The sequence below is a fragment of the Neolamprologus multifasciatus genome, chromosome 23, assembly GCF_963576455.1.
Source record: "Neolamprologus multifasciatus chromosome 23, fNeoMul1.2, whole genome shotgun sequence".
Classification (NCBI taxonomy): Eukaryota; Metazoa; Chordata; class Actinopteri; order Cichliformes; family Cichlidae; genus Neolamprologus; species Neolamprologus multifasciatus.
The window spans coordinates 18,749,258-18,760,026 of NC_140460.1; the positions used below are offsets into that span (position 1 = coordinate 18,749,258).

Below are 10,769 nucleotides of genomic sequence, written 5' to 3' on the forward strand. Positions count from 1 at the left end.
GCCCCAATCAAGTCAGTGAGCTGGGATTTTTTTATTCCAAACATGAACTACTGTTACAGCAACAGACATGGACTACTGCTGTCCCACACAACAACTCAACGTCCACCCATCTTTTTAGTCTTCTGAGAGCACTGAAGCTTCTTTTAGCCTCAGTACATGCGTTTTATCCTCAGATTAAAAGTATTATTATGTGCTTGATGTGCCTCACCTTTGGCCCTGGCTCTTCCCCTCTGACTGCACTGTCCATTTGTGCACTAGGACATATTGCCACCTGATAAAATAACACATTGATTCGTGCCATATAAAAAGTGAGACATGTCGATTCAGATTCTTTGTCAAATATACACTAATGAATCAATTTACATCAGCAGCCTAACAATTGTCATGATAATAAATACTAGTTTTATATATATATATATATATATATATATAGATATATAGATATATATATATATATATATGCAGTAAATAAATATGTGGAGACAAAAAAAAGAAACATTGAAGCTATTCTTGCATCAAAACAGTGTTTTTGTTTTTTGTTTTTAGTGTGATTATTTATTGTGAGCAGCAGGAAACTACCTGCAGGATTAAACGGGAGGAGGTGTTGCAGTAAATTCTGTCTCCCTGCACATTCCGTGACTTTTCAAACAAACTTTATTTAAACAGTTTTTCCGTTTAAGTGTAATCACTGAAGTTTTTTTCTGTTTTTTCTCCCTTCACGCAGGCTCAGTGAGGACCATCCACACATGGACACGGCTGCAGAAGTCTCCGCAACACCAGTGCTGGAGGAGGCGCAAGAGGAGAAAGAGAAGACAGCATGAGGAGGTTCAGCCTGTGCGCATGGTGTTTTCACTGATGTCAGGCAGTTGCAGAATATGTGACAGGTGCGTTACAGCTGGAAAATCTGCTTATTCTGGAGTTTCGGAGCACAAATCGCAACAATTTAGCAGAAATTTGACGCAGACGGCTTAAAAAACGTGGATTTTTAAATTTGGGGGGTTGAAATAATATTGTAAACACACACAAACACAGCCGAGATATATTTTAAAAGTATTTCTCATAGTATGTGCATTATTATTATACTGAACTTTTTAAAGCGGAAATGACTGCCTCTCGGTTTCCGTTTACTGGGATACGTAAGCCAGGAGTGTCTAGCTAGCTGGAAAACTAGAAGTAATAAGTAAATAGAAAATTTATTTTGGGCATCTGGGAGGGATAAAGAAACGGCATGAACAGTTTAATCAGGTCAGTAATGAAACCGACAACGACTGGGCCACAAAATGAGTGTGATGGGTCACCGAGGCTAACTACGTAGTTCAGCGTTAGCCGTTTTCTTTTAGCTTAAGCTACTTCCGGTAACTGGCCAACTTTAAAGAAGTCAAACGAGACAAACAGATTTTCTCTGAATTAACTGCAGATAAACGAGCTTCTCCCCATATAACCAGCTCACAGGGAGCCGCTTTAACTCCTGCTGGTTCTCCCCTAACTCATTTCACTCCATCGTCTTTAAGTTTTAAGTTAAAAACATGTCGAGATAACATTTATAGCTAAATAACACATGGTGAAACCCCGGATCACGATTTTTAAAAACTGTGAAAAAATCCAGACAATACTTCAGTTTTCTCTCATTTACGCTTAAAACTCCCTTTCTTAATAATAATAATTAAAAAAAAAGCCCAACTTAACACCAAGAAAATAATTTACGAAGGTTTAACATTCACGTTTTTGGCCGTTTTTCCTTGAAAATGAAAAGACGAGTCCACTCTTTTGACTTTTACTTTTAATCTAGTTTAAGTGTTACTTTGGAAGGATTTTACATAATTAAAATGCTATTTCATTTTATGTTTTTACCTCTAATGCTTCGTTGAATTTTCGTTTAAATACTCAATACTGCTGTTTCTGCACTTGAGCTTCACTGGACCTGCTCGTTGACATTCCTGGATTTGTTGGATTTCAGTATCATCAGCTGTGTCACAGGAGTTACACTGAAACCTGGGTGTCTTTCTTTGTCTCCACAGCCTGACTGTGTTCCTGCTGTGGAATCTGAGCGTGGGTGAGTCTAGCATAAAAAAACCTTTTTATAGTCTAAAGTTTGGATAGATGTCATGACTTCTGTGAAGTTTGAGCTTAGAATAGAATAATCCTTTAATTGTCCCACAAGGGGAAATTTGGGTGTAACAGCAGCAAGAAAGACACATATACAAACAAACAGTACACAAGAGTTTCATACATCAGATATTTCTTCAGGTATGCATTTTTTTTTAAAGGCCGATCCACTCACATTCAGCCCTCCCTCACAAACACACATGAAAATCTGACTGCATCTTTAATATTAACGTCTCAAACAGTGTTAACTGTTGCTAAGTGCTGGATCGAACAAATATGACAAATGATACCACAAAAGCAAAAACATCAGTAGAAAATAGAAAAAGAGTCTGGGGTTAGATTAAACACAGGCATATTTTCACAAGTGGATTACTTGCTCATTTCATGTGAGAAGTCAATGTGAGAGGCCAATACATAACGGCGTGATCAGTAGTCAAGATTCTAACTGTAATGCAATGATGGCTACAGGCAAGCAGGGGTCAGACGGTCAGCATGCTGACAGCCAGAGTGAATGCTGCAAGATTTGTGACACATGAAAATGCTACTCTGTGGCAGTTTTAATGCCTCTTTGTATATTTAAACCTAGCCTGAATTAAGTTCATCAGTCAGCTTTACCTCAGACTACTCCTGAGCGATGTCCCTGCTTTCAAACTCGGTCTCAAAAATGAAAACATTAGTTTAATGTTGCATTTCTGTGAAATATAGCTCTATACTATTCAGAAATTGTCACTAGTTGCTTTTGAAGTTTTTTATTTTCAAATATGGGACTTCAACACTTGAATTATTATTAATTTATATATTTATTTCATATTTTAACTAGCCAGTAGTGAAGACATTTATTAACGGATCTGTCTCAAATTGGAGACTCTCGGCGTGTTCGCTCACCTCAGTGTAGTTTTTTTTTTTGATTCAGTGTTGGTTCTCCTTGTGTGTCAGGATAATTTAAGATATTTAAACACAGTGTGATTAAATATTTCCACCAAAAATAAGACCTAAAGCAGAAGACAGCTCTATGTGGTTAAGTATTGCGGTTTCAGTTCCTAGTCAAGTGTGAATCTTCTTCCTCTTTCTGGTTTCCTGCTGTTCATGTTCTTGTTGCGTTGCATCAGGTGAGCTGAACAAACATGAGAAGCATGCCATGGAAAGTCTGTGTGGCCCTCCAAAATAAACCAAAAGTAAAACTGTGCAGTCATTAGAGAGCAGTTTGAGTGAGTTGGCAGTTCCTACTGACCAGTGTAGTCATTTTCTGAATGTAAACGGCTCGTCTCATTGTGGTACCTGCATGTACGGCAGCATGAGACAGACAGGGAAGTGGAAGATGTGAAAGAGTGGAAAATTTCTGAGCTTGGCAATTGTTGTTCCCTTTGTGGACAGAAGAGGATTTAGATCCAGTTTAGTTAGTGTATGTTTGCATGTGAGCAAAGAGCAGAGATGAGCAGGGAGTCTGTTGATACTGTGGATACACAATCACTTCTTCATACAGTGATGCACACAACAAAGAGGCTGCAGTTTGGCCAGAGAGTCACTAACGACATGGTTTTTTAGGGTTCCAAATGATCTGAGACCGTCCAACAGACTCCATGCCATCAGTTGGCTAATCAGTGGCGTCACTCGATAAGTCATGAGAGCGTCTCCTTCACCTAAATCAGGTATACCATCACCTCGGCGTCCATGTTGCATACAAATGACGTCACAAGACACTTCCCTACGTTGCTATAACAACCCGATGTGCTTTAGGTTGTACTCGATTGTAATGGAAAAAAGAGTCGTGCCACGTTGGGCCTGTCCCAGTAGGTACTATGGAAAAAACCCTAAAGACTGTGCAGAAAATCAGGATCCTGCTACCGTCTTTATGACTGGATTTATTACAAATGAATTAACCTTTATAATGTAAGCAGGTTGCCTGGAATTATTTTCTAGTTTCATTCAGTGCCATTTAGTGAAGTATTTAGCTGATGAAGGACTTGGATTACAGTTAGGAAAAGAGGGAAGCTGTTCTTGGCTTCAGTTTACGGCCCCTCAGAGTCTCAGGACAGACATTTACAGCTGAATCCGATTAATTAATGCTAAAATACTGCTCATGTTCTTCCTCTGCTGTGAGATTTTCCGTGTGCTCAAAGTCACATGATGTTTGCAGGTCACTCACTCACAGCACTGAGCATGAATTACACAGTGCAGCAGCAATTACCGAGTATTCCCATCATCGTGTGGCAGATTTTAATCACAGTAAAAATTTACAGTCCTCTGCATATTTAAAGACATTCATGAGGGTTTACTAAGCAGGAGAACATCCAGTGAGTGTTTTATGTGTTTAAGGTTTTTCCAAACAACAGACTGATTCCATAAATTGGCTTGTGATGATTTGGTTCAGAGGACAGAAGTTTATCCAGAGAAAAACTGGAACATTAAGTTTTTTAGTCTGTTGCTTAAACAGTGAGCTAAAGCACAGAGCTGTGCACAGGTAATCTGTAACTCACCTGTCCTGTCGTCCTGCAGCCAGCAGCCAGTCTGTGAGGACCGGCTTCATCGGGGGTGAGGTCCTCCTGCCCTGTGTTTACTCTGAAAAGCTGCCCAAGGAGGTCAACGCCTTCTGGAGGGACAAGGATGACAAAGTTGTGTTGGACATCTCCAACGGCAGAGAGGATAAAATAGATTCAAAGTTCAAAAGTCGCGTGTTCAGCTTTCCAAATCAATATGAGACTGGAAACTTCTCCATCCTCATAAAGGACCTGAGGGCAGACGACGCTGGCCCGTATGACTGCGACATCCCCAAAGTGGACTATCAGACCAAGATGACTCTGAAAGTCACAGGTCAGTTCAGCAGCACGAGCACCTTATTAGGAACACCTTAGTGTTTGTGCAGCAGCAGCTCAGGAGTCTTTGAAAAGTGCAGAAAATTATCATGCTGCTGTGATTAGTGAATAGAAATCAGGACACGTTTCCTCTTTAGATCTAATTCAGTGCAGAAACTGTTCACAGTAAGTGGCGACGAAGTCTCGAGCTCACAAAGAGCTGACTGCTGCACAAAAATCCTCTTTATTAATCCATTTTCTCTCTGAACAAATACACGTGCTGCAAATCTAGTGTGCAACTCTTATTATCCTGTTGTTGTGGTGCCTGACTCTTTCCACATTATAAAACTATGACATCACTACAATGATATTGGTGTCTTGCAGTGTTGAAGCTGGACACCATTAGTTTTATTGATGCAGAAACAACAACAACGCAACAATATCAAATCGAGTCTAAGCTGGAGTTGAGGGCTCGTTATGAATCCGCTGCATCCATGTGGCCCTACATGTGTCACAGATAAACAGCATGAACCCTGATCAGTGAGTGTGAGCTCAGGTATGGGGATAAAAACCTTTTCAACTGCTTGTGGTTTGTGCAGCAGGTCAATATCAGGTGAAACTTGAGCTCAGACAGCACCAGACTTCATTCAGATTTAAGAGGCTTTTTAACAATATCCTCCGTCTCCTGCAGGTGAACATGAGTGTGGTTATCAGACTATTAAGCAGCCCCATCAGTGGCTCTGTGCTGCAACACTGCCACCTGCTGGACCTACACCTGTGAACACATTTGAATCTTTAAAGAGTTCCAGTGTCGTGTTTGCCTTTTAAATATTGTTCACTTTTCATATTAAAAAAAGTGAAAACAAAAACTTAAATCTGAATCTAAAATCTGAAGCAGCACTACAAGAGGAAGAAAATAATTTTATTAGCTTTATTTTTTCCGTTTTTTGTTTGTTTCTGATCTGCCCACAATATTTCAGTATTCAACTGTCAGGCGTGTTTTTAGAAGCAACATACATGTAGCTTGCCATCACCAGTGTGTGAATGTGTGTGTGACTGGGTGGATGACTGAATGTAGTGTAAAGTGCTTTGGGGTCCATAGGGACAAAGTAAAGCGATATACAAATACAGGCCATTTACCATTACATCACCTACAAAGCTGCAGTAGTGTTAAAACAGAGAGGATAAAAGAGGAAACAGACCTTCTAGAGCTCAAACACTGACTAAAATGAACAGCTAATTTACTGAACCACTAAGGTGTGCCTCGTGCGGATTTGACTTTGGGCTGATTTGACAGCATAAAGCAAAGATTGCGCTACTTCCCAGCAAACTTACAAATGCTACACTTAAGAAGTTGCACTTTAAAATTTAAAAAAAGTAACAGAAAGCATCTTTATTTTTAGGCCAACAGCGGCTTCCTCCCTTAAAAAGAAAAAAGTGTTTTTTACACGTTCAGCTCTGATTAAACTGATGTTTATCTGTCTTGTGTTGCAGAGAAGCCTGCCGTTAAAATAACGACTCCACGTCCTTTGCCTCCTGTGACTGCTTTGCCTCGGGGTGCAGCGGTAACCTCCTCCCTGCAGCACCTGACTCTCCTCTGTCCTGCTCTGTTTGTGCTTTTCTTCTCTTGAAAGTAGGCACAGACTTGAGTTAAGGTTGGGTTTAGCTTTAATCAAAAACTAGATTATACCTTAAAAATAACAAAGTAAAACCCTTCTTTTCCATATTTGCTCTAAACCTGGTAAATGTATGATGGAGCTGCTTTGAATTATTGACATCCATACATCTATCGTCATTATATACAGCTATCGTCTTAACATTTCATCCTTCAGCTCAGACGACTGAAAAATGCCTCTTCTGCCCTGAGGCATTTCTTATTAGTCTGTTCAGTGTGCTGATGTAACTCATCCTCCAATCAGGTGACAGAAAAATTTAAAAACTAAACCTCAGCTCGAAACCACCTGCGACTGTTACACTCTGACTCACCCGCTGCATCCACCTCCACCTGTTTTCAGCCCTCCAAAACAAACATGAATGAACTCGCTGCACTAATGTTCATGACATCAACGTTAAATTGATCAGTTTATAAACAGTCTCCTAAAGACGGGCTGTCATGTTATTCCATGTATGTTGACAGTTATAAAGATAGTCGTTTAGCTTAGTCTTGCTAATCAAGTCATCTGCCCTGCTGGACACGCTGTGTCATGACACCAGAGATATCGGTGTGGTCCTGTTTAGATCTGATTGGAGTCAGATGGTGTTTTCATTGCTTTTCAGTGCTAACTTCATGCTGTGTTACTGGAAAACAAAGAAATAACCTCCAAAATCTGTAAGTATCCATATTGGCCAATATTAGTTAATGCCTGAAAAACTGATGAACCAGTCTCCTGGCTGATATCCGTCCGCTGAGTCAGGTCAGCCTCCAAGTTCAATGATTTCAAAACTGAGTGTGGCCCTGAAAGGTCAAACAGCTGCAAGTAGAAAAGTACTCCAAAAACACACAAAGTACAATAAAAGAAAGAAAAAAAAAACCTCACAAAGTTATTTTTTAGTAGTGTTTTCTTCAATTTCCTTTCTGTTTTGTGTACTTGTTCCATTTGTTAATGTTTTCTTATGTTGCAGTGCATTTGACCTTTGAGCGCCACCATTTAAATAAATAAAAAATAAGTTCTATGGAGAGCTGACGAGGTTTTAAAACCAGTCATTATTTACCCCTATTGAAGCTCTTTTGATGCCCGAGACCAAAAAAGGACATTACAGCAGAAGAAGAAAAGTATCCGAACAACATCGATACGACCCAGATTACTGTCATAAACAGAAAAATAAAGTTGTTCGACTTTCCGAGATTGCTGCCGGACCTTTAACATCTAAAGTTTCAGTGTGTGTTTCGTTATAATTGTACTCAGATACTTCTGTGATGGGCCAATATTAGTCATATTGATCAAATTGGAATTCTTCCACAGAAAACACCTTTATAAAGCTGATTTACATTGTTCACGTTCTTTGTCGATCGCCAGGAGGGAAGTGCTCTCTATCATCTATGAATAAAACAGGAAGTCACACTGTCAGGCAGATTTAACAGGCTTTAATCTACCTGGATGTTTCACAGTGACGCCATATAGAGACTGATGTTTGCCACAGACCGGGATTGTGAAGGTTTTTGGTTGTTTTTTTTTTTTTTTAGGTTGTGTTCATTTCAGTGATTCTCCTTGCATGTGTGTCTTTGTATTACTCACGTAAAAAGCATCCGTTTGATCCAAAGACATTCAACATCAAATTAATGTAATACTTAATGTATTAATTAAGTATCAGATATGTGATACATGTGAGAACAATCGGCCACCTTTTCTCTGTTTTTATTTGAAGAAATTACTGTTGAAGGAAAATAAGCACTTACAACTAGGCTGTTATTTATTATTGATTAAAAAAACAAAAATATAAAAGTGAAGTTTATTTATGTTTTTGACAACAAAATATTCAAAAGAAATGTTCCAGTTGCCCCCCCAACCCCCCAAAACTGTCAAAAATAATCTGTTTACTAAAAACAGCAAAACATCCAACACAATCCACACAAGTGTGTGAATGGGTGGATGACTGGATGTATAAAGCACTTTGGGGTCCTTAGGGACTAGTAAAGCGCTATATAAATACAGGCCATTTACCATTTACAATCCAACAAAAGCATGACTTTATTACAATCAGTGCTGAGAATAGTCAGTAAAATGTCAGATTTATTGTCTGCGTCTTCTATCATTTGCTATATAATACTGTTATTAAAGATCTGCTGTGTTTTATATATTTATATATATTGTTTTGTTTATTGTGTTGTTTACCGGCATATTTTATGTTTATGAAGTGACGAGAGATCAAAAAAGCTGCAACGCAGATGTGTGCGAGTCTTCCCAGGTCGCACAAAGAGCTGATTAACCGATTAGTTGACTGAGCAACAGTTTACTCGCTTGATTTTCAGGGTTCAGTCCTCAAATCATAGTTTGAGTTTTCTTGCACAAGCCAATGCATCAAAGTTGTTTTGCTTCCATAGTCAAAGATTTACTCCCAACTTTCATACCTCAGATTTTATCTGTCAACATTTCAGGTTTATTTATTATCTGGTTTAATTGTTGCAGTGTCATAGTAGAGATCTTAACAAAATGTTAAGATTAACAGCCTTCTTGTATCAGTTTTTTGTTTCATTTTTTTTCTCTTTTCAGTGATAACAGATGATAACAGATCAGTGGTTTAGAGTCTTCTTCATCAACATGTGGAGTTAACTGTCTGTTTAATTACACAAAGACTCTAGGCACTACAACGTTCAGCCAACTTGTTGGCTTTAAGTCATTTTCAGATTAGTTTGTGTTAAGTTTTAATATGAATAATTCTGCCTGTCAGTCATCCGATGAAAACCAATCAGTTGTGTTCAGTGTTTTGTTTTCATAATTTGTTTTGTTCCTTGGCTTAGTTGTTGTGTCATGGAGGTATTTGTCAGGGTTTCACAGCCTTGGAAACATCCAATGTTTTTGGTTTCTTTGCTTCAGCTCAAGTTTAAGCCTGTTTATCATACAGTTTTAAGTCAGGACAGACTGAACCAAAATCCAGGATCTTTTCCCTTATACCAACTTAATCAACCAAAAAACATCGTGGTTATGTGACCAGGATCATTTAAGTGTAACTACTGCTTGCTCTGGTGTGACCACAGGTGGCGCTACAGTGTTTCTCTTGTAGAAACCATCAAAGAAGCTGCGACCGCACATAAACTGTCTATCAGTCACCCAATCAGTTAATCGATCAGCTCTGATGTGCCGTGTGTTTGTGTATCGCTGCGCTGTTACAGTCTGAATGGTGAGGGTCTCTGCTCGGGGTACCTGTGATGTCTGAAGGTAATCGCAGCAGTCATGTGACCCTGGTCTTTTTCATTGTAGCAGACCATGGTGTGAAGTGTGGAAAGCAACCCAGAGGCATTGTGGGAAATTTAGGAAAAACTGGTAGCTTTTTTTTTTTTCTTCTTTTCTTCCCTGTTTCTGGTTGTTTTTAATGCAGTTTATTTAATTGCTTGTTTTTTGTCCTGAAAACTGGATTCAAACCTTTGTTTTGACTCTGAGTGTGATGTTAAGGAAGGTGTTGATGACTTCAGACTTCATCAGCATTCATCATTCTGGTGTGTTTGTTACATCTGACGTTTGCAGGTTCATTGCTGAAGCTCAATAAAAACCAAACAATAAAACGAAACGTTTCTGTGTTTTTGTTCTGCAGTAACAGTTTCCTGCCACAAGGAGGAGCCACTGAATCCACTGTGACGATGGAAATGTTTAATTATCAATGAGAAATGTTTATGCAGTAATTTATATTTTACACTTACCATGTGAATTTGTTTTGTGTGTGTTTTATTAAATAAAGAGTTAACAATCAGATGTCAGTCCCACTGAAGCCAAGTTCAGAAAATTAAATTGAAAAAGATTTAAAACTGTGTCTTTGAGGTATTCCCTGTTATTGTTTATGATTGGTTTGTGAAACAGCTGATTCATTAACTGATTCATTCAGTTAATGGAATGATTGAATAATAAAGTCCCGTTTAAACACAAATTGTTCTACAATAATTAAAAACAAACTTTTTTTTTACTCGTCTGTTTTTTTTTGTTTCTCTGAAACTATCTGCATCATGTCGGGGTGTAACATGGTGATATAGATAAGTGGCACAGGAAAAATGTGGACAACAAAAGGCTTTAAATAAACTTAATCAGCGCCTGCAGTGATGAAGCTGCTGTAGTGCTCTATTCTGATGAAGGTGAGCACAGTGTGTCAGAACGAGCTTCATCTGAAGGGTGGCTGACCTCCGTCTTAGAGATGGGATGAGGAGAGTAGAGCCAAAACTCC

General features: G+C 38.8%; 1 protein-coding gene across 5 annotated transcripts; it reads left to right on the forward strand.

Moving 5' to 3' along the window:
* The first annotated feature begins 530 nt into the window (after positions 1-530).
* LOC146491382 (T-cell surface glycoprotein CD4-like) lies at positions 531-10,503 on the forward strand. Of its 5 annotated transcripts, XM_085151827.1 has the most exons (5): positions 902-1,245; positions 2,019-2,053; positions 3,652-3,755; positions 4,603-4,917; positions 6,393-10,124. In XM_085151827.1, exons 3-5 carry the CDS (start codon positions 3,728-3,730, stop codon positions 6,527-6,529), a joined length of 480 nt encoding a protein of 159 aa, XP_085007953.1. In that variant the 5' UTR covers positions 902-1,245; positions 2,019-2,053; positions 3,652-3,727; the 3' UTR covers positions 6,530-10,124. The 5 variants fall into 5 exon arrangements, with proteins under 5 accessions (XP_085007951.1, XP_085007954.1, XP_085007950.1 ...); XM_085151825.1 differs by lacking the exons at positions 902-1,245; positions 3,652-3,755; positions 6,393-10,124 and adding exons at positions 531-884; positions 5,283-6,386; XM_085151828.1 differs by lacking the exons at positions 902-1,245; positions 3,652-3,755; positions 6,393-10,124 and adding exons at positions 540-884; positions 10,149-10,503.
* Positions 10,504-10,769: the final 266 nt, after the last annotated feature.

Bases quoted from the DNA above. Each gene is read 5' to 3' on its own strand.
- LOC146491382 (XM_085151825.1), top strand. From the start codon at position 841: ATGGTGTTTTCACTGATGTCAGGCAGTTGCAGAATATGTGACAG. The intron at 2,054-4,602 runs GTGAGTCTAGCA...GTCGTCCTGCAG, and splicing joins GCTGTGGAATCTGAGCGTGG to CCAGCAGCCAGTCTGTGAGG. The intron at 4,918-5,282 runs GTCAGTTCAGCA...GGTGTCTTGCAG, and splicing joins GATGACTCTGAAAGTCACAG to TGTTGAAGCTGGACACCATT.